This window comes from Vicugna pacos, chromosome 12, assembly GCF_048564905.1.
Source record: "Vicugna pacos chromosome 12, VicPac4, whole genome shotgun sequence".
Taxonomy (NCBI): Eukaryota; Metazoa; Chordata; class Mammalia; order Artiodactyla; family Camelidae; genus Vicugna; species Vicugna pacos.
The window spans coordinates 13655363-13679546 of NC_132998.1; the positions used below are offsets into that span (position 1 = coordinate 13655363).

The following is a 24184-nucleotide window of genomic DNA, read 5'->3' on the forward strand; positions in this document are numbered from 1 at the left end:
TCCTCCTCATCGTCTTCTCCTGTGTCTGCCTTATCCACCATTCTGAGCATCAGTTCCGCCACAAGCAGAAGCAAAGCTTTCTCTACCTGTTCGTCCTACCTCACTGTAGTGATCTTGGGTGAGTCTTAGATTTTCACTTGAACAACTGGGCAGATGGTGTCATCATTTGCTAAAATCAGCATGGTTGAGGGAAATGCACATTAGGAGGATGAAAATTAAGGATTTAATTTTTGTTTGTTAGTTTGGCTGATTGGTTAGTTGCATTTTGGCTAAACTGCTTAACATACTTAATAGATATCAAAGTGGAATGTCAAGAATCCAGCTGTATATATTACTTAGAAGTTCTAAGGAGAGGTCAGGGCTAATATTTGGGGTATATGTGGTATTTGGAAATAGAGCATTGGCATAGAACATATAAGGAAAATGAAGTGAAGAGAAGGTCCTGGGAATGAGCTCTGGAGCCCTCCAGCATTTCTAGTTCAAGTTGAGAATGATCCACCAAGAGAAATGGGAGCAGCAGCCATTGAGCAAGAAAGACAATCAGGAAATTTTTGTGTCACAAAATCCAAGGAAAATGAATGCTACAAGGAGGTCAGCTCCTTGAATGCTACAGAGGTCAGCTGTATTGAATGTTCCTGAAAATTAAAATAAGAAGAAAACAGAAAAGTTACCATTGGATTTTGCAACATTTGTTTTGCAAAGTTGTTGATGATATTGACAAGAGAAGTTTCAGCTAGCAAGAGTAGGATGAAAAAAGGATGGAAAGTGAAAAAGTGTAAAGTACAACCACACATGTTTATTGAGAAGTTTTGCTATGAAGGAGACTGAGAAAATGGAGCAGTAAGTTTAAGGGAAGTCAGAGGACTCTTTGTTTTTGCTTCTCACTTTTGGTTTTGTTTTGTAAGTAAGATGAGAGATACTAAAGCTTGTTTAGGCGTTTGTAGACATGGTCACATAGATACAATGTCAAAATTGGAGGAGGATGGAGGCAAACTTTAAATCAGGTTTACCACAACTGATGGAGGAGAATTCCTGAAGAAGTTCAGAGGCTGGATGGACACTTACGGGAGATGCTGTACGGGGCTCAGGCATCAAGTTGGAGATTGTAATGAAATGATCCATGTGATCCTTTATGCTCTACAGAATCCTGTGATTTTAGAAATAAGGCTTACCTGTTTGCATATATGTGAGAGAGTGTGGGTAGGAATATATGAGCGTGCAAGTGTATAGTGAGGATCAAGTTTTGTCAAACCTGAGGAAGCCCCACACTGGTCTCTGGCTAGCAGAATCATTTATAGGCGCTCCGTGTTCACCCCATATCCTCCTCTTTCTCCAGATCACAACAGTGGCAGGAGTGCCAGGGGTCCAGATAATGGAATACTTCTGTTTCCTCATGAGTACAGATTAGTCCTCAACTCCCTCGGGCCCTCATTACTTAATCTCACTCTTTAAGAGCCAGCCCAGGATATGGGTAGCAAATGGGGAAAGACTAGGAAAAAAATGGTAAAAGTCACACAAACTGGCCAGGAGTCCTCCTCTGAACCAAAAGAGATAAAGGAGAAAGAAAGAAGAAGAAAAGGAGGATGGCCAAAGCTTTGTAACAGGTACTGACTCAAACCAGAGCCCATGCATACCAACACTTGGGACTTTATCTAAAACTAAATACAAGGTGACTATTTAATTGCATTACACACAACAGTTTTCAACTGGATGGGAAAGAAAACCAGCTTTTCCCAAGGCCTAACGGAGTGCTTTGAGCATCCCATGTCATTCATCTCTCAGAGTGAGGCAGAGGGCAACAACTCAGGTCTCCAAGTGTAGAGCTGGACCTAACAGTCCTTCTCAGTCCTTCCTAGCCCACTGGATGTGAGGAATCTTACTAGGCAACTGTTCCAAACCTTTCATTGCACAGCACAGGAAACTGAGCTCAAGAAGCAGCAGCAAGAGTGCCTTGCCAAACTCACAAATGTAGGTCATGACAGAGCTGGGATGAGATATGTACAAGGCTGAGCAGTTTGCCACTTTATTAATTTGTAATCTGTTTGTCCTCTCCCTTCATTCAGTAAATGAAGTTTAAGATTCCTTTGGCACTGAATGGAGGGGGAGCTGTAGATTCTGGGTGGGCAGCAGAATGGAGCATTTCTGAATTACGGGAATGAGTGAGTTTGGAGTATTCTCTGGTGGGAGATTTCCTAGCAAAATGCCAGGATCTTAAGCTGAAAGTAATTTTAGAGATCATTTAGTTCAGGGCCCCATCTCTAAGCAAGACCAAATCTGTAGAAAGCACAGTCTAGTCACATATCTCCTTAGAATTTTTCAGAGATAAAGCAAAAGTCTGCAACTCTGCTTTCCATTCTTGTCATAAAATAGGATGTTTTTGAAAGTTTTTATTATTTTAAAGCCTAAACACCTGTTTTTACGAAGATTTTACTCAGAGGTACCACAGAGTCTGTAACTAGGGTGAAAAAGGTAGAAGAAAGAACATTTTTGATACCCCTTTTTGCCCATTCCATGAGAGCACAGCATCCTTCACTTTAAGACATTCTCTTCCCTTAAAAAAGCTTCTTTCTTTCTTTCCTACCAGGGACCTTTCAATACAGAGAAGCCCTAGCCTCCAACACTTCCAGTGGCCTCAGAATCACATCCTCCAGCCACTTTTCCTAGACCACAAATTTGAGATTAAAGAGCTAGTAGACAGAGGACAAGCAAAAGGCAGAACAATGAATAGAAAAGAAAAACTACTTGAGCCATTTCCATTCTCCAACTGAGCATCTAAGACTCCTTGTTGAAGAAATGGCTTCTCAGACCAGGTTGAATTTTGTTAGAGAATATACAGGGCAGAAATGGACTAGGAAGAGGAAGAAGTGCATATGTACGTTGTTGGAATTGGGCTTAATTAATTGCTGAGTTTGAAGCAAAGTAGAATTATGGATGACATATTACCCCCTATAAAGATATTTTTCATTGAAAGTGTAAAAACCATATTTTAAAAAATGTAAAATCAAAACAATTGTTCATGCTGATACTACCCTAATAACTCAGCTGTTTGTTTTTCTGTTGTTAATCCCACATAAGCCCCTATTGTGTGCATATTTTTGCACAATTTAATGAATTTATACTAATCATGTATTCTGATCTTCTTACTAGATATAATGAATATTTTCTGTTTCTGTGTCTCCTCTATAATTATCATTTTAATCATTAGATAACATCCTGTCATGTGTTTCTATAAAAATAGAGTAGCTATTCTCCAGTTACCAGATCTTTTAGGTTGACCCTTGCTTACTGTCTTGAAAATAAACCTGGACTATGTATTTTCACGCATAGCCTTTTCATTCTTTTGAATTATATGTTTAAGATAAATTTCCAAAAGAGAGAGCTTAGATTGCATATTGCCAAAATTATTTACCAAATATAATGCTACCAACAATGTATAAGGTCATATAAGACTCACCAAATCTTGCCAGCACTGGGTATCAAAATTTAAATAGTTAACTTCCTTACAAATAGATGTAGAACAGTATCGTCATCTGGCTTTAATTTGCAAACAGAGTGAAGATTTCCTATATATATTTCTAGTATATGCATAGGATTTTAGGCTAGTCACACATTCACCACTTTAATTTTGCCTAAGGAATTGCAGCAGCTAGAAATCATGGCAGAGAGAACCTGCATACAGACAGGCCTTTTGAGTAATTCAGTGCTAGGTGATGAATCCCAAAGGGTAAATACTGTGGGACAATATGGAAATAAGGGAAATTTTAAAATATTGAGGAGACAAAAGAGTAACATAATACATTAGGCAGAAATTGGAGAGACTATGCTGTACCCAGCAACATATTTAGACTAAACCAAGAAGAATCAATAGACTTGTTAAAGATCGTGGGCTAGGTAAACTAGTTCTTATCAGAAACAGAGTTCTTACAATAATAAATTACTTTTGTTCTGCAATCAGGTCTACTCCATTAAGAATGTGTTGTTATCCCTGTTTTTTCTGGCAATATAACCAATTCTCTCTGAGGTGGACTGACAAGTCCAAGGTTCTCAAACTAAGCCAACTGGTGTTGGAATTAGGACCAGAAACCAGACCTTAAGGCCTTTTTTTATATAGTTTATCATGGAAACCTTGGGAGATAACTCAAATGAGAAAACAGACTGCCTGAATAGTAGCTGAGGCTCACATCAGGCTCTTTTGACTCTTTGTACAGCCCCATTACCAGCCATTCAGCAGAGCCACAGAGACCTCAAACTGGCCCTTTTCTTAGAAAAGGACACAGGCCATAGAATGTATGTGACATCTCACTGCCAGGGCAGCTTATGGTCTTACTCATGGAGTTGCCTATGAACCATACATTTATTTATTTCATTAATTCTTTTACTTATTCAATAATCAAAAATATTTTTATGATCCTCTATATGTAGTGCATTAAAAATAGAACAGACTTGTGTAAAAATCTAGCTGTCTGATTTTTTTTTCATTTATTCTGTAAACTTTACTAAGTACCTACTACATGCCAGGCCCTTAGGGTCTGATACAATACCCAGTACTTGGATGCTTATTAAATATTTTCTGAACAAATGGGTATTAAAAGATTAAAGAAGCAGTTGTGGAGGAGGGGCTTTGGAATGCTACATGCCTCCAGAGTTGAAGTAGTGATGGGGATGATGTGTGTGACTCAGAGGGTCACATTTTTGGCTTCATAGTTTTTATTTTTACTTTTAAGCTGGAAGTCATGTTTTTCATAGGAGAGGCAGTCCTGTTCATCTGGAATGACTCAACTGTATTATATTTCTTTTTAGGGCCAATGTCTCTAATCATGAAAAATCTCACCATCATTACTGAGTTTGTCTTCATGGGACTTTCCAGGAATCCTCAGATCCAGACCATGCTTTTTGCACTATTCCTGGTGATGTACCTCTTAACTCTGATGGGGAACCTGATGGTGATCTTGGTGATCAGGACTGATTACCACCTTAAAACACCCATGTACTTCTTCCTAGGTCACCTGTCATTTCTGGATCTCTCCCTATCTTCAGTAACCATGCCCAAGATGCTGCAGAACTTATTAACTCAAAAGAAAACCATCTCTACGTGGGCCTGCATGACCCAGAGTTTCTTTCTCATGTTCTCTGGGACCACAGAGAGCTGCCTACTCTCTGTCATGGCCTATGACCGCTATGCTGCCATCTGCCACCCTCTGCTCTACAGTGTGGTTTTGAACAGGCCTCTCTGTGTCGGAATGGTGATTGCAGCATGGGTAATGGGGTTCCTAAACTCGTTGTCAAACAATCTTTTCACTTACAACTTACATTTCTGTGGGCCCAGTGTCATCCCTCACTTCTGCTGTGAGCTGCCTTTACTCTTCTCTCTATCCTGCACTGATCCTGCTGCCAACGAGGCCTTTCTTGCTGGGTCATGTGCATTGTTAGGATTTTTAACACTTTCCCTGATCCTCTTCTCTTATTCTAGAATCATCTCTGTTATCATAAGCATCCATTCTTCTGGGGGTCGAGAAAAAGCCTTCTCTACGTGTTCCTCCCACCTCACTGTGGTGCTTTTGTTCTATGGGACAGCTTTATTTAGGTACATGAGCCCTCTCTCAGGCTCCATGTTGGAGCGTGTGGTCTCCATTCAATACAGTGTGATTACATCCTTGCTGAACCCTCTCATTTACAGCCTCAAGAACCAGGAGGTGAAGACAGCCCTGTGTAGAATGTTGAAGAAATAAATGTGCCTCTTTGTGTATGAAGGAGTCATGGTGTGTTTGGTCTGAAGATAATGGGAAAACATAGTCAGGGGATGAGGTACATTAATGGCTAACTTGATCACTTTAAAAACTTACCATTTGATGAATATAACCTCTTGGGTATGCTTTAAGTATGTGATTGTTTATTTTATTGTATTTGGTAAAAAAAAAATAAAGTGAAGACAAAAATAGGTACTGGGGTGGAATAGTGCAGAGTCCAAATCTGTTTGTCTTGCTCAAGAGTTTTCAAAGTAGTTTGGCGCTCTAAGTATTAAAACAAAACAAAACACAAAAAGATGGGCACGTGAAAGGCATTTAAGGCATTTCAAAGTGAGTACTGAGTGAAGATGGTATTGAATCAGGGTGGTTGCTTTATCCACCTAACCTGGGGGAAACCTAAAAAACTGATGTGCCTGATTAGAGTTACTAACTTTCTAGTTGCCAAAAAGTAAAGACACAGATTAACAGAGACTACCCTAACCCATTCAGAGGAACAGGAACTGTTTCGGGTGTGCTGGTGGTGACATTTTGAGTGTCTGGGATGGGATCTGGCTGTTTGCTGACTTGAGAGCTCCTTGGAACCCGAAGTGGTGAATGTCTATGCTCTCTCAAAATGATGTTTTTATTCTACCCTGAGAATGTCAAGTCAGTTAATTCACCTGGTGTCTGACAGTCCCAGTCAGCCAAACCCCTCCTGAGCCCACTGCCGATTGTTGCTTGACACATATTCAATCAAATAAACTAATTTTTTTGTCAGAAAAGATTCACGGGTGAGGGGACAATAAGCTCAAAACCCAATGTGTAGGCTGATTCACATGGCTCCTTTAATGAAATACTTAATATGCATCACCATGTTTACCCTTATAAGCATTAAACAAAAGTAAGATTTTTTTCCCTTTGGCATTTTCTTAATTTCTTAGAACTCAATAAATATTGTTGATTTGTTTTATACTTTTATTATGAACTCTTAATCTTAAATATATGATAAATTCTATAAAATTAGTAGAGGAATGTATAGTGGGTGAACAAGACAAGTACTTTTAAAGATGTAAATATTTAAAAATCATTTTCAGAAAAAAATATATATCATTTTGAAGTATACGTCTAACTATGGATAATGGTTATGTATCAATAGTAATTACCTCTTGAGTCAGTTATTCTAAGGATTTGTTAAGAAAAAAAGGGGGTTTTGTACAGAGTGTGGCCAGTCATGCCCCTCATGTGGAGCATCTGGTTCTCCCTTAAGTGATCCAATTTCAAGATATAGTTAGGAGGTAGAATTAACATGAGTTAGTAACTCTTCAAATAAGGGAAGAGTTAATAATAATATCATTGTGCTCCCCTATTTTAATATTCTTAAGAGAAACTCTCCACAGTGGATCTATTAAGATATACTTTATAGTTGTGGGAAGGGCATCCTTCCCTAGACCAAACCCTAATAAAGGATATGAGGTCACTTAAACTGACATCAACAGTATGTCATCTGCATCTTGCAACCACTCCCTTTTTCATCTGCGTGTTTGAGAGATGGGTCCAATGACTAATCTATACTCAGTCTCCCATTCCTTAGGAGATTGAGGCAGTCACTGGCACAAGCTTCCTTGTGTGTCTGCCACCTGCTCCTTTATTCAGTTCCTACTGAAGACTCTTGTGCAGTAAAATCCATGGTGGACTGCCCCACCAGCCTCCCACATATACAGTATGAATTGTGCAGTAAAAACATGCTTACACTCGAACTGTGATCCCTCATCTTGTCACTCTCATTCCCCCCTCCTATCCTTCTGATATACTTTATGATCTTGATTTATATGCCAATTTGCTTGCATAAATATTTGTATTAATTTACAGTCCAACCAGTAGTATATTAGAGAGTTGGGCAATGTATATCTGCCAGGCCTGAGAATAATTTTTATATCATGTTTAATATTTATCAGTTTGATAGGCATAAGATGTTAATTCTTCCACATATTTGCATTTCTTTTTTATTTGCATAAATAATATTTAGTATTTATTTATTTGCATAAATAATATTTAACATTTCTCAAATTTTTTTTTACATTTTTATTGATTCATAATCATTTTACAGTGTTGTGTCAAATTCCAGTGTTCAGTACAATTTTTCAGTCATACATGGACTTATACACACTCATTGTCACATTTTTTTCTCTGTGATTTATCATAACATTTTGTGTATATTTCCCTGTGCTATACAGTGTAATCTTGTTTATCTGTTCTACAATTTTGAAATCCCAGTCTATCCCTTCCCACCCTCTACCCCGCCCCCCCCCCCCCCCGGTAACCACAAGTCTGTATTCTCTGTCCATGAGTCCATTTCTGTCCTGTATTTATGCTTTATTTTTGTTTGTTTGTTTGTTTTTGTTTTTTAGATTCCACATATGAGCGATCTCATATGGTATCTTTCTTTCTCTTTCTGGCTTACTTCACTTAGAATGACATTCTCTAGGAGCATCCATGTTGCTGCAAATGGCATTATGTTGTCGGTTTTTATGGCTGAGTAGTATTCCATTGTATAAATATACCACATCTTCTTTATCCAGTCACCTGTTGATGGACATTTAGGTTGTTTCCATGTTTTGGCTATTGTAAATAGTGCTGCTATGAATATTGGGGTGCAGGTGTCATCCTGAAGTAGATTTCCTTCTGGGTACAAGCCCAGGAGTGGGATTCCTGGGTCATATGGTAAGTCTATTCCTAGTCTTTTGAGGAATCTCCACACTGTTTTCCATAGTGGCTGCACCAAACTGCATTCCCACCAGCAGTGTAGGAGGGTTCCCCTTTCTCCACAGCCTCTCCAGCATTTGTCATTTTTGGATTTTTGAATGACGGCCATTCTGACTGGTGTGAGGTGATACCTCATTGTAGTTTTGATTTGCATTTCTCTGATAATTAGTGATATTGAACATTTTTTCATGTGTTTTTTGGTCATTTGTATGTCTTCCTTGGCGAATTGCTTGTTTAGGTCTTCTGCCCATTTTTGGATTGGGTTGTTTATTTTTTTCTTATTGAGTCGTATGAGCTGCTTATATATTCTGAAGATCAAGCCTTTGTCGGTTTCACTTGCAAAAATTTTCTCCCATTCCATAGGTTTTCTTCTTGTTTTATCTCTGGTTTCCTTTGCTCTGCAGAAGCTTGTAAGTTTCATTAGGTCCCATTTGTTTATTCTTGCTTTTATTTCTTCTAGGAGAAAATTTTTGAAATGTATGTCAGATAATGTTTTGCCTATGTTTTCCTCTAGGAGGTTTATTGTATCTTGTCTTATGTTGAAGTCTTTAATCCATTTTGAGTTGATTTTTGTATATGGTGTAAGGGTGTGTTCTAGCTTCATTGTTTTACATGCTGCTGTCCAGTTTTCCCAACACCATTTACTGAAGAGACTGTCTTTATTCCATTGTATATTCTTGCCTCCTTTGTCAAAGATGAGTTGACCAAAAGTTTGTGGGTTCATTTCTGGGCTCTCTATTCTGTTCCATTGGTCTATAACATTTCTCAAATTTTTTTAATGTTTTTTATTGAGTAATAGTCATTTTACAATGTTGTGTCAAATTCCAGTGTAGAGCACAATTTTTCAGTTATACAAGAACATATATATATTCATTGTCACCTTTTTTTTTTCGCTGTGAGCTACCACAAGATCTTGTATATATTTCCCTGTGCTATACAGTATAATCCTGTGTATCTGTTCTACATTTTGAAATCCCAGTCTGTCCCTTCCCACCCCCCGCCTCCTTGGCAACCACAATTTTGTACTCTATGTCTATGAGTCTGTTTCTGTTTTGTATTTATGTTCTTTTTTTTTTTAGATTCCACATATGAGTGATCTCATATGGTATTTTTCTTTCTCTTTCTGGCTTACTTCACTTAGAATGACATTCTCCAGGAGCATTCATGTTGCTGCAAATGGCATTATGTTGTCGGTTTTTATGGCTGAATAGTATTCCATTGTATAAATATACCACCATTTCTTTATCCAGTTATCTGTTGATGGACATTTAGGCTGTTTCCATGTCTTGGGTACTGTAAATAGTGCTGTGATGAACATTGGGGTGCAGGTGTCATTTTGAAGTAGGGTTCCTTCTGGATATATGCCCAGGAGCGGGATTCATGGGTCATATGGTAAGTCTATTCCTAGTCTTTTGAGGAAATCTCCATACTGTTTTCCACAGTGGCTGCACCAAACCAGCAGTGTAGGAGGGTTCCCTTTTCTCCACAGCCTCTCCAGCATTTGTCATTTGTGGATTTTTGAATGATGGCCATTCTGACTGGTGTGAGGTGATACCTCATTGTAGTTTTGATTTGCATTTCTCTGATAATTAGTGATATTGAGCAGTTTTTCATATGCCTATTGATCATTTGTATGTCTTTCTTGGAGAACTGCTTGTTTAGGTCTTTTGCCCATTTTTGGATTGGGTTCTTTGGTTGTTTCTTATTAAGTCGTATGAGCTGCTTATATATTCTGGAGATCAAGCCTTTGTTGGTTTCACTTGCAAAAATTTTCTCCCATTCTGTAGGTTGTCTTTTTGTTTTACTTATGGTTTCCTTTGCTGTGCAGAAGCTTGTAAGTTTAACTAGGTCCCATTTATTTATTCTTGCTTTTACTTCTATTGCTTGGGTAGACTGTCCTAGGCGAACATTTTTGAGATGTATGTCAGATAATGTTTTGCCTGTATTTTCTTCTAGGAGGTTTATTGTATCTTGTCTTATGTTTAAGTTTTTGGTCCATTTTGAGTTTATTTTTGTGTATGGTGTAAAGGAGTGTTCTAGCTTCACTGATTTACATGCTGCTGTCCAGTTTTCCCAACACCATTTACTGAAGAGACTGTCTTTATTCCATTGTATATTCTTGCCTCTTTGTCGAAGATTAGTTGACCAAAAGTTTGTGGGTTCATTTCTGGGCTCTCCATTCTGTTCCATTGCTCTATATGTCTGTTTTTGTATCAATACCATGCTGTCTTGATGACTGCAGCTCTATAGTATTGTCTGAAGTCTGGGAGAGTTATTCCTCCAGCCTCTTTCTTTCTCTTCAGTAATGGTTTGGCAATTCTAGGTCTTTTGTGGTTCTATATAAATTTTATTATGATTTGTTCTAGTTCTGTGAAATATGTCCTGGGTAATTTGATAGGGATTGCATTAAACCTGTAGATTGCCTTGGGCAGTGTGACCATTTTAACAATATTGATTCTTCCAATCCAGGAGCATGGGTTATCTTTCCATTTTTTAAAGTCTTCTTTAATTTCCTTCATCAGTGATTTATAGTTTTCTGTGTATAATTCTTTCACCTCCTTGGTTAGATTTACTCCTAGGTATTTTATTTCTTTGGGTTCTATTTTAAAGGGGATTGTTTCTTTACTTTCTTTTTCTGTTGATTCATTGTTAGTTTAAAGAAATGCAACTGATTTTTGAACGTTAATCTTGTAACCTGCTACCTTGCTGAATTCTTTGAACAGCTCTAGTAGTTTCTGTGTGGACCTTTTAGGGTTTTCTATATATAGTAACATGTCATCGGCATATAGTGACACTTTACCTCTTCTTTTCAAATGTTTGTTAAACATTGGTATTTCCTCTTTTATTATTAGCATGCCATTTTCCTATTTTCTTAGTGAATTCATAGTATTAATTTTTTATTTGAATTATGTGTTTAAATAAGAAGAATATTAGTTTTTTGCTGTAAGTTGTTACAACCTTTTTCAGTTTATTGTTTTACTGATACTTTTCAACTTTTAAAATTGTGTTATGTAGTCATATCTAGCTTTCCTTTTGTGTAATTTTTCTCTGCTGTTAAACTTAAGAAGTCCTTTACCATCTGTGTTCAAATTTTTTCTTCTAGTTTTTTGTGTACTTTTTTTACATTTAATTTAATTCATCTGGAATTTCTCTTGGCTCTTCCAAGTGAACAATTACAAGAGTCTGACCCTTGTTTGGTTCAGAGATGCAGGGCTAGATGCAAAAATGGATGAGGAGCAAAGAAGAGACATCCAAGGTAAAATAATGTCAAGAGCCAAATTAACTATTTGGATCATTTCTCAACAGCAGGTTTGCAACTAGGGTTAAGAAGAGGCTGTGTAAATAGGATTTGAAACATAACTTTTAAGTGATTCTCCTGACTTACGTAAGGGTAGGGAGGAAACTGTGAAGGGTATTCTCATCTATTCCTGGGTCTTAAACTATCATCTATAATCTTAAGATTCCCCAAACTATAATTTCATTCACAACTTTGCATCTGAGAAACAGACTCATCTGCCAAATGCCAATAGACAATTCTACCTAAATTTTCCTACCACATCTTCCTAATTATATTTACCCTCTGCCACTGGTTATCCCATGCACTCTCTGACTTTAAATATTGCCCTCAAATCTATGAATCCCAAGTATCTCCGGCCTGGATCGCTCCTAAGAGTTCAGATTCATATTGCATTACCTTGGTTATCTCTTGGCTATCTAATAGGTATCTCAAACTTAACATGTTCAAATTGAACTGATGACTTAGGTTAATGGTACCATAATTCATCCAAAACCTAAAAGTCACCTTCCTTTTTTTACTTTCTCCCAGCATATATTCAGTACATAAATAAATCCATTTTGCTCTACAAATATATCCTGAGTCTAGACACTTATCACCTCCTCCTCTACCAGTCTAGTTTAAGCCATCATCTTCTCCCACCTGGACTCAGGGTTGATATTCCAAATATTTAATAACCAGTAAGGCATGAGTACAGGCCCATCAAAATGACCCCCAGTGGATAGAAATGGATGCTGTCTTTCTTATCTGCTATGAATACTGGCTGAATATTAGCCTAGCTTGTAGTAATGCAATACGTAGCTTCCTAACCGGCCTCACTGTACTCATTACTGTCCCTTGAAGCTTATTATTTAAAAGAAACCAGCCAGGTAAACTTTTTAGAAAAATCATAAAACAGATTACATCATTCCTTTAAAGAGGTAAAAAAAGAAAAATCAATGGCTTCCTACCATTTAAAGTCTAAACTCCTTCCTGGATTTACAAGGCCCACATGACTTGGCTTTTGTAAGTCTGGTGACTTCATTTCTCCTGTTTTCTTCCTCTTCTGCTACACGCTAACCACACTGGCCTTTTTACTGTTTCTCGAAGACCAGATTTCTTCCCACCCCAGAGTTTTGCATTTGCTGTTCCCTCCACTGGCACATTTTTCTCTGAATATGCACATGGATTGTTCATCTCCTTTATGTAGGCCTTCCTCAAGCATATTCTTCCCACAGAATTATTTCCTGGCTATCCTATATTAAATATTCTGCTCTCCCCTCCCTTCTACCACTTACCACCAGCTAACAATATTTATGGATATTTATATTCTATCCTCCTCAAGCAAACGTAAGCAAAGAGCAAAGACTGTATCTTACCACTATATTTCAAGCACCTAAAACAATATCTAGGACATAGGAGACACTCAACACTATTTGATGGGATTTCCATGTCTGGCCATACAGAGTAACTGGTACCAGATTTGCCCTTCCACCATAAATAACTAGAAAAATGAGCAAAGTATCTGAAAAAGGAAGCCTGTTTGCATTTATTGGAAAATAGCTCAGGACTTTGAATCCTGAGAGACAGGATACAAGTAAGGTGAGCCCTACTGTTGTCCTGCCTTTGTCACTGAAGGCGCTTTTCAGACCAGGATGCATGAAGGGAAAAACAAGCAGAAAATGGCAGTGTTGCTGAGTTTAGGAGACAGAGATTATGTTCAATAAGAAAAAAGAGAGAGGAAGTTGTGGAGCAGAGTGCTAGTGAGAAGAGATACACAGATAAATAATTCCAGAAACTTATAGATCTATATAGATCCCCATGAGCCTTTGTTTGAATATGAAGCTGTGCTTTTACCATAGCGTGAAACTGGACCAAGCAAAGCAGCACTGCTGTGAGAAGCTCTGAGGAGAACAACTCCAGGAGATTCCACATGACTGAGAGATACTTAAGTAATGACCATCCAGAGTGAAAAACCGCACTGAACACTGTGGCATTCAAAAGATTCCATAGAAAGGTCACAGTTTAATCGTGGGGCTACTATTAAACTAGCATGCACAAGAGTTAGACCAATTCTTACGAACTCTTCCAAAAAATAGAACAAGAGGGAACATTTCTCACCTTATTTTCTGAGGCCAGTGTTACCTTGGTACCAAAATCAGAAAAAGACATTACAAGAATATGTGATACCCCTAAGCCTGATCCTTAAGCAACGTGAATTGATTATTTATACCTTTATGCTACTTACCTGAAATATAAGTACTTCTAGTCATTCCATTAATAATTGGGGTCCTACAACCTATGAGGAAGCAAAGCCCAGGTGTCCATCAACTAATGGAAACTCCTCCTGAGCTTGTCTGTTGGGGAAGAAATCTAGACTCCTTCCAAACATAGGCCTGAATAAGGTCTATTTTCATGATGGCTCAAGAATAATAATTCCCTTTCCCCAACTTTTTCTTAAGTATGTAAAGAATCTAGAGATTTGATGTCCAAATATCCAAAAGATAAGGACTGAAATGTGATGCTTCTTGCATCCCAGTATCAGGAGAAAAAGTCATACTGGTTGTAGAAGTCACTAGCAACAAGAAGGAAAAGGGGAAAGGAATGGTGGGTGCAGAAGACAGTGCTACAGCATGAGAAGTAAGAAAAGCTTGGGAAGGTAGTATAGTTAAGTTAGACTTTCAGTAAAAGTGGCTTTGAGAGAAGTAGAGTGAGGTAATGTAAAAATCAGAGGCTCCAGTGAAACATGGGGTCAACTGGATACTTTTAAATATGGGAGATATTTCAATACATTTATATTCTTGGTATAAATGAGTAAGGGAAAGAAAAAATTGATGATAAAAACAAATAGCATAGTTGAAGGAGAAGGCCCAGGATGGGATGGGAGTTAAAGTACAATTACAGGTGCTAGTCTTGGATTAAAGGCAGGTATCTCTACCATTATAACCAAGGAAAGGGCAGGGGAATACATTTATAAGTGGGGAATCAAGAAAATTAAAGAGTTCTTGCCTATGGCTTTAATTTCCCTTATTGGTCCATGTGATATAAATATGTACAGAAAGAATATAGCATACCTGAAGTTCATTGAGTTTGGAGTTAAATACAAAGGGAAAGGGAAATGTTAGACTTTATACAGAGAGTGTGTGGGTGGTGTGTGTGTGTGCACGTGCACACGAACACTGGTGCCTCTCTGTGCATACACTTGTATGTCTGAGGTTGAAAAGCCCTAGACTGAGCTTTGTTTGTCAGATTTGGCATTGTTCCTTGTGCCCTTCCTGGAAATTTTTCTGCACCCCCACTTCCAAATCATAGTCATCACCAGGTCCCAGGTGACTCTGACTATTGTCGTCTGGGACCAGTGAGCAGTCCCAGGTTCCCTGGGGTCCTTACTCTTGCTCCTCTCCCAGGGCTATCTTGGCAAGAGATGGCCGAAGAGAATAGTACTGGAGGAATATAAGACTCCTACAGACGGGTCAGGAGCCCTTCCAGGACTCAGGTAGGTTACCATGGGGAGACTGACAAGAACTGATTACTTTTAGCCATGTCCAGGAAGTCCCAATGCAGAGGAAGCTGGCCATTTTGGCTCTAGCCACAACTGACCACACAGGGTCTGATCCTAGAACCTGTCAGGAAATAAAATGGACTTTTTGCAGGGTTTAGCTAGAGCCCTCTCTGATTCTACTTGCCCAGCTGTGGGGGCAGTAGGCAGTCCTCTTCAGAACCCCAAACAGGAGCCAGATTTAGAACAGTCCAGCTCAGAAATATGGGTGAGAAAGGAAACTTTCATGAGTTTGTACAACTTGGAAGAATCCTATTTTAACCAAAATTCCTTATGGCAACTAAAAAGAAGTAAAAATAGTCATGAGGGAAATAACGTGGCCAAAGTAAACAAGTAGACCAAACTTTTTTTCTGGGAGTAGAATCTCATGAGATGTTAATCTGTGTGCACTTCTGTCCATCTGGGATCTCTCTGTCTCCTCCCTACACGTCCCTGGTCCCTGAAGAGAAACAGGTCGTCTTTTGGCATGGGGAAGCTGGCAGGAGGCATCCTGATGGAGGGCTGGAGGATCATTTCCTCAAATATGCACCATGGCAGGAGTACAGGAAACAGAAGGAGACCTTATTCTCTCTTGCATAACTTTCACTGAGTTCTAAGATCTTATGGCTTTAGGGATAACAACAGATCATGGAGTTCTGTTCCATGCCTCCAAATAAGAATAAGTCTGTGGAGAGGACAGAATGGCAATGCAGTCTCTTAGAAAGTTTCAGAGGTGGAGATTTCCCCTCAATTAACACCTTTGCTCTGATTTAGAACTGGGAATGAGAATGGAAGTTTTCTTTATCTGAAAAGCCAATGCCAGGGTCCACAAATATTCCCAAAGGATATTGGGAAATCTCCATGTGCTTAGGGATAGAAGGGCATAGCTGGGCACCTTCTTAACTCTTTTCCTTTCTGTCTTTTACGTAGTCAGTTTCTTTCTATCAAAGCTCCTCTTCCACCTAGAACAGTTTGTTCATTGTTCCTTACCCTAGAATTCTTCCCTGTGATCCTGGTCAGCTCACTCTGTTCCCTCCCACTAAGCTGTCTGAACTTCCCAAGGAAGAGTGATCTTGGTAGCCAGAAAGATGAGTCAGATCTAGGGGATGTCATCGTTGGTGGGGCTCCCTTATCTCCTTTAGTAAATCGATCTTAAAACTAAGCAGAATGTTTTCAGAACAACTACATTGTTTGGGTGCCTCATTAAAAGAGAAAGGGAAGGAAGTCTGTTGTTTACTGGGTGCAGTTAAAGCTGGGGATTTGATGGGGGTGTTTGAAAGGAAAAGGGAGCTGGAATTTTAAGGAAAAATATGGCGAAAAGAGTCTTGAAGACCGGTTCTAATCATACCAAATAGAAATTTCATATTTAGTTTTTGCAGCTACTATTGGTATGTTTCCATGTTGCCACATAGGCCTTGTTATTTTCACTTTATTGTCTACATATTCTATCCAGTTGGTGTTTAGACATTCCAGGAGATATTAAACTGTTTCTGGTTTTTATAGAACATATAAAAATGCAGTGTGCATTGTTCTACATGTCACATTTTAGTCTTTCGAGTTTTAGTTTTAGCATAAATACTAGACCTTGTAGGACTCCTGACTCAAAGTGTGCAATTTACAATACCATCAACAATGTGTAGATGTCACACTCACCAGTCTTCCTAGGATTATTAGTGTAAATTTTTTTTGAAAAAACCCCACAAAAATGGATCCATATTTTTGCTTTATTTTACTTTAAAAGAATAGTTAAGTTGAACATTTTCCCAAATGCTTCCTTTCTCTTGAATTTCCTCTAGCTTTCCTATTTATGTCATTGGTAAAAGAATTTATAAAAGAGCAAGAGTAAAATGAACTGAGGAGAGAGAATGGCTGTGGGTGTTGAGACTAGTTCTGAGAAGACTCCTGGGAAGGTAGTTGTAATATTCCAGTTCAGGTTGCAGTGAAAAATGTGAACACAGGTAAAAGTCCTGGTCTAGACATTTTTGAGGCAGTAAAATGCAATGACAACAGGAGCAAAGTGATAGAAGGAAATGAAATACTTAATAAGGACTTGATTATCAGGTCATAAGCTAAAACCAAGGTAGTGTAAGATTAAAGTGATTTGATCAATGTCTCCAAATAAGTTAATGTCAGAGTTAGTTCCAGGTATTTGTCTTCAGTCATTAAAAATCACTTTTAAGTAAGTTCATCTCAACCATATGAGATAGATATAATTGTTCCATTTTATAGATGTGAAAATTGACCTTCAGAAAAGTTAAGTCTCTTTGCTCGAGTTCACATAGCTTTCAGTTTTTGGGTCTAGCTTTTTTAATTTTAGACACAGTGCTATGTGTAAGCTATAACTACACATTCCTCTAAATATACTTAAAATGACTCAAAATATATGTTGTCCATCTGCTGGAAGTGCTGTGGTGGAAGGAACACTGGACTGAGAACAGAGAATTCAGTTCAATTCTGTGTGATGTGGAGCAAGTCACTTCATCTCTTTGAGCCTCTGTCCTCCCACTCTGAGATGCCTGACAGCCCAACCTTACTGGCCTGAAGAACAGAGGAAATGTTCCTGAGGCACCCCAAACCAGTCCCACAAATACGTTTCCAGCTTTGCTAGTATGCATTTAGAGAGATGGGGTACCCTTGAAGGGATCCTGAAATGTTTGGAAAGCCTCTTGCAACCTCTGCTAGCATCATTCAAGTCCCTTTTCCATATCTTCCAAATCTCAGGATGTCTATGATAAGATGGTGAATGCTATAGTTTCTGGCTTTAAGATCCAAATCTAAATATAAAAACACTTGGAAAAATGTCTTTTCTGAAATAATTTCATTTGAAGCATCCTGTTTGTTCTCATAAGTATACTCTTTTTAAAAAAAATTTTTTTTGGGGGGGATAATTAGGTTTGTTTGTTTATTTTTAATGGAGGTACTGAGGATTGAACCCAGGACCTGGTGGATGCAAAGCGTGCACTCTACCACTGAGCTATACCCTCCCCGCCATAAGTATACTCTTAATGGTTAAATCATGTAATCTGATTTAGGTTCCAAAGATGTTTGCCATGTTCACTGACAGAATCAGTGAGACCTGTTGGGGAGGGCCAAGGAAGGCAGAAACCCTTAAAGTCACTATATTAATTTCCCAGGGCTGATGTAACAAAGTACCAGAAACTGGGTGGCTTAAAATAATAGATTTTATTGTCTCACAGTTCTAGGAGCTGCAAGTCTGACATCAAGCTGTCAGCAGGGCCACACTCACCCTGAAACCTGTAGGGAAGAATCCTTGATTGCCTCTAGGTCTGGTGATGGCTGTCAATCTTTGGCTTCCTTGACTTGCAGATGCACCACTCCAATCTCTGCTGTTGTCACATGGCTGTCCTCCCGCTGTGTGTCTACTTCACTAGGGTCTCTCCTGTCTCTGATAAGAACATCAGTCATATTGGATTAAAAGCCCACCCTATTCCAGTATGATCTCATCTTAACTACATCTGCAATGACTGTTTCCAAATCAGGTCACATTCTGAGGTACTGGGGGTTGGGACTTCAACATATTTTGGGGGGTGAGGGTGGGGCAGAGTTCAACTCATAAAAATCACAATTATAATTACTCAACTTCTTTTCCTTTTCTATTTTTAAGCTGAAAGAAGTATTGCCTGAGAAGTTTCAGGGTGTGGGGGTGATATTCTGATCACTAGAAATTACTCAGATTCTGTAATACTTGATTTCTTTCCAGGTATGACATTTCTAAACAACCATGAACAACTTCAGTTTCTTCACTGAGTTCATCTTCCTTGGGCTGTCTGCTGATCCTCACATCCAGGCTCTGCTCTTTCTGCTGTTCCTGGGGATTTACCTCCTAACCCTGGTGGGGAATCTGGTGATGATCCTAGTGATCAGATGGGATTCTCACGTCCACATCCCCATGTATTTCTTCCTCGGACACCTGTCCTTCCTAGATATCTGCTTCTCCTCAGTTACCATGCACCAAATGCTACAGAACTTCCTGTCTCAGAAGAAAAGCATCTCAGTGTGGGGCTGCATTACCCAGAGTTTCTTTTTTCTTCTCTTTGGGTGTGCTGAAGCCAGTCTTCTCTCTGCCATGGCCTATGACTGCTGTGCAGCTGTCTGTCACCCTCTCCTCTATACCGTTGTCATGAACAGGCCTCTCTGTACTACAGTGGTTAGTGCAGCATGGGTGATAGGGTTTCTGAATTCACTAGTAAATAATCTTTTCATCCACAAGTTATATTTCTGTGGGTCCAACATCATCTCCCATTTTTGCTGTGAGTTACCTTCACTATTCCCTCTGTCCTGTACTGATCCCACTGCCAATGAGTTCCTTCTGTCAGGGTCCAGTGCATTTCTGGGACTGCTGGCACTTTCCCTGATCCTGTTCTCTTACTCCAGAATCATATCTGCCATTCTGAACATCCGCTCCTCTGAGGGCCAAGGCAAAGCCTTCTCCACCTGCTCTCCCACCTCACTGTGGTGCTCTTGTTCTACGGGACAGCTCTATTCAGGTACATCAGTCCCGCCTCAGGCTCAGTGTTGGAGCGAGTGGTCTCCATTCAGTACAGTGTGATCACATCCTTGCTGAACCCCCTTATCTATAGCCTCAAGAACCAGGAGGTGAAGGCAGCTCTGCAGAGGATGCTGAGGCAACAAACGTGTGCCACAGGGTAAGAAAAAGCTATGTGACTCTGCTCAGGAAATAGAAAATTTATCTCTATAGGAGAAAGATTTTTATAGGCACAGAGCACTTGGGGAAGACAGATTACAAATAAATTCAAGTATTTGTTTGGACTTCAAAGTAAATAAATTTCCCCAAAAAGAGGGGCTGGGGGAAAGAGTTTGATGTACAGGCCCCTATCTAGCAGCCCTTTGCAAAATAATCTGAGGAGATAGCAGGGTTGACACAGATAAGCAGGACAGGGTCTCTTGCCAAAATGCTGACCCTTTTTTGGGCATTTTCACAAAGGTACATGATAAAGAAAGGAGCCTACAACAAAAAAGAAATCAGATATATATAACACTCCAGAATGGAGACAGAGCCATCCAGTTACCAGATCTAGTGGTATTCACTAGCATTAAAATGTACCTGCGTGTAGGCTGGTGTGATGATTAATTTTATGTGTCAACTTGGTTAGATTAAGAGATGACCAGATAACTCTCAAAATATTATTTGTAGGTGTGTTTATGATGGTATTTCCAGAAGAGATTAGCATTTGAATCAGTAGACTGAGTAAAGATGATTGCCCTCACCAATGTGGGTAGGTATTGTCCAACTGTTGGGTTCCATTTTATATATATATATATTTAATCTCCATTATCTATTCAACTTTTGATGTGTACTTAGGATGCTTCCACATCTTGGCAATTATAAATAATATTGCTGTTAATAGCAGGGTGTAGGTATCTTTTTGAGTTAATTCTTACTTTGTGGTTGACTTTATTCCTTTGATAACTATGTAAGTTTAAAAAGCTAAAGCTTTAAACATTCTTAGAAACCATATGTAAATTAAAAAATATATGTGCAATAAAAAAAGTGATCTATCAAGCCATGAAAGACATAGAAGAAACTTAAAAGACATATTACTAAATGAAAGAAGCCACTCTGAAAAGGCTACAAACTGTATGATTCCAACCAAATGACATTCTGGAAAAGGCACAGCTACAGATACAATAAAAAGATTGTGGTTTCCAGGGGCTTGGGGAGAGGGAGGAAGAAATGAATAGATGGAGCACAAGGGATTTTTAGGGCAATGAAATTATTCTGTATGATACTATAGTGGCTACATGTCAATATGCATTTGTCAAAACCCATAGAATGTACAACATCAAGAGTAAACCCTGATGTAAACTAAAAGAAAAAAAAATGAACAGAGGGAGAATTTTAACAAAAGACTAGAAAATATAAAAAAGAACCAGTCAAAGCTGATGAATACAATACTGAAATGAAAAATAACCCTAGAGGGAATTAACAGTATATTAAGTGATACAGAACACATAAGTGATCTGGAAAATAGAATAATGGAAACAGCCCAATTAAAACAGCAAAAAGAAAAACAAATTTAAAAAATAAGAGGGGTGAGGGTATAGCTCAAGCAGGAGAGCTCATGCTTAGCATGCATCAGGTCCTGAGTTCAATCGCCAGTGCTTCCTCTAAAGATAAATAAACAAATAAACCTAATTACCTCTCTTCACCAAAAAAAAATTAAAAATTAAAAAAAATATGGATAGTTTAAGAGACCTCTATGACAACATCAAGCATACATCAAGGAAAAGAGAGAGAAAAGGGGGGGGGGGTAGAAAATGTATTTGATGAAATTATAGCTGAAAATGTCCTGAACCTGAAGAAAGAAACAGATGTCCAGGTACAGGAAGCATCCCAAAGAAGATGAAATGAAAAAGGCCCACACTAAGACTTACCATAATTAAAATGCCAAAAATTAAAGAGATAATTTTAAAGGCAGGAAGAGAAGAAGAGTCATATACAAAGGAACTCCCATAAAGTTATCAGGTGATTTTTTTCTGCAGAAATTTCACAGGCCAAGTGAGTGGCATAATATATTTAAAGTGCTGAAGAGAAAAGCCTATAATCTAGGATACTCCTTGAAGCAAGGTTATCATTTGAAATTAAAGGAATGATAAAGAGCTTCTCAGACAAGCAAGAACTAAAAGAGTTTATCAATACTAAACTGACCTTACAAAGTGTTAAAGGGTCTTCCTTAACTGAAAAAGAAAAGGCTACAATAAGAAATAGAAATTACAGGAAAGATAAAAGGTAAAGGCAAATATATAGTAAGGCTATGGATCACCCACTTAAATAAGCTAGTATGAAGATCAAAAGATGAACTGTAAAAAAAAAAACCTATAATTATAATAAATAGGTAAGGGATAGGCATGAAGATGTAAAATATAACGTCAAAAAATACAAAACTGGGTGGGAGGAGTAAAAAAAATGTAGAGCTTTTAGAATGTGTTTGAATTTAAATGACCACAAGATTAAAATGAGTAGATAAGTTATAATAGGTCAACATGTATAAATTCTATGGTAACCACAAATCAAAAACCTCCAATAGCTACACAAAAACTAGAGAGAAAGGAAAACAAGCATACTGCTAAAGAAAATCATCAAACCATGAAGGAAGAGACTAAAAGAAGAAGAAGAGAACAGAGAAGAACTGCAAAAAACAACTAGAAAACAAGTGACAAAATATTAATAAGTACATACTTATCAATAATCATTTTAAATATCAATGGACTAAATGCTCCGATAAAAATATAGGGTGGCTAATTGCATAAAAAACAAGATCCATCTATATACTGCCTACAGGAGACTTACTTCAGAGATAAAGACACAGACTGAAAGTGCAGGAATGGAAAAAGACATTCCATGCAAATGTAAACAGAAACCTGGAGTAGCAATACTCATATCAGGCAAAGTAGATTTTAAAACAGAGTTATAACAAAAGTCAAAGAAAGGTATAATATAATGATAAAGGCATCAAAATAAGAAGTGTATATAACTATTATAAACATATGTGCACCTAATATAAGAGCATCTTAATATATAAAGCAAATACTAGCAGACATAAAGGGAGAAATTAACAACAGTACAATAATAGGAGGAGACTTTTAACACCCCACTTACATCAGTGGACAGATCGTCCAGACATAAAATCAATAAGAAAACAATGGCCTTAAATGACACATTAGACTAGTTGGACTTAATAGATATCTACAGGACATTCCATTCAAAAATAGCAGAATACATATTCTTTTCAAGTGCATATGGAACTTTCTGTAGGATATCTCACATGCTAGGTTACAAAGCAAGTTTAAACAAATTTAATAGGATAGAAATTATATCAAGCGAATTTTCCAACCACAACTGCATGAAACTAGAAATCAGTTATTGGAAGAAAAATGGAAAAAACACATACACGTAGAGACTAAACAACATGCTACTGAAAAGCCAGTGGGTCAATGAAGAAATCAAAGAAGAAATTAGAAAATATCTTATGGCAAATGAAAATAAAAACACAACTTTCCAAATCTGTGGGATGCAGCAAAGCAGTTCTAAGAGGGAAATTTATAGTGATATGGGTATACCTCAAGAAACAAGAAAAATCTCAAACAACTTAAACTACCACATAAAGAAATTAGAAAAAAAAAAGAAAATACAAAGCTCAAAGTCAGTGAAAGGAAGGAAATAATAAAGATCAGAGAGGACATAAATAAAATAGAGACAAAAAAATAGAAAAGATCAATGAAACCGAGAGCTGCTTCTTTGGAAAGATGAACAAAGTTGATAAGCCTTTAGCCAGACTCATTAAGAAAAAAGAGAGGACTCAAAATAAGAAATGAAAGAAGAGAAATTACAAGTAACATCACAGAGTTACAATCAATCATAAGAGAAAGCTACAAACAGGTACATACCAACAAATTGGACATACTAGAAGATATTGATCAATTCCTAGAAACATACAGTCTTCCAAAACTGAATCAGGAAGAAGTAGATAATCTGAACAGACTGATTATTAGTATTGAAATTGAATCAGTAATCAAAAAATTCCCAAGAAACAAAAGTCTGGAGCAGATAGCTTCACATGGGAAATACACCAAACATATAAAGAAGAGCTAATACCTATCCTTCTCAAACTACTCCCCAAAATTGGAGAGGACAGAACACTATCAAATTCATTCTATGAGGTCACCATTACCTTGATACCACAACAAGACACAGACACTACAAAAAGAAAAAAGAAAATTATAGGCTATATCCATGATTAATATAGATGCAGAAATCCTCAACAACATATTATCAAGCTGAATTCAACAATATACAAAATGGATCATACACTATGATGAAGTAGAATTTATTCTAGGGAT

The 24184-nt window shown here is 37.9% G+C and overlaps 2 protein-coding genes and 1 long non-coding RNA gene across 5 annotated transcripts in view; 2 read left to right on the top strand and 1 right to left on the bottom strand.

The window, feature by feature from the left end:
• Positions 1 to 24184, top strand: part of ZNF641 (zinc finger protein 641) — a 105026-nt gene that overhangs the window by 61298 nt on the left and 19544 nt on the right. The window lies entirely within an intron of this gene.
• The window catches only part of LOC140700140 (uncharacterized), a 57365-nt gene that overhangs the window by 1543 nt on the left and 31638 nt on the right, over positions 1 to 24184 (bottom strand). The window contains exon 3 of one of the 2 annotated variants that reach the window (XR_012078389.1): positions 18549 to 18707. This is a non-coding gene — a long non-coding RNA (uncharacterized lncRNA). Of the gene's footprint in view, positions 1 to 18465; positions 18708 to 24184 lie in introns of those variants that run through there. The other variant, XR_012078388.1, reaches the window with a different exon arrangement.
• Positions 4818 to 5729, top strand: LOC102531279 (olfactory receptor 5BS1-like). The gene has a single exon (XM_006202911.3). The coding sequence runs from the start codon at positions 4818 to 4820 to the stop codon at positions 5727 to 5729; it is 912 nt and encodes a 303-aa protein (XP_006202973.3).

Excerpts from the sequence above, each read along its gene's own strand:
- LOC102531279 (XM_006202911.3), top strand. The coding sequence starts at position 4,818 with ATGAAAAATCTCACCATCATTACTGAGTTTGTCTTCATGGGACTTTCC.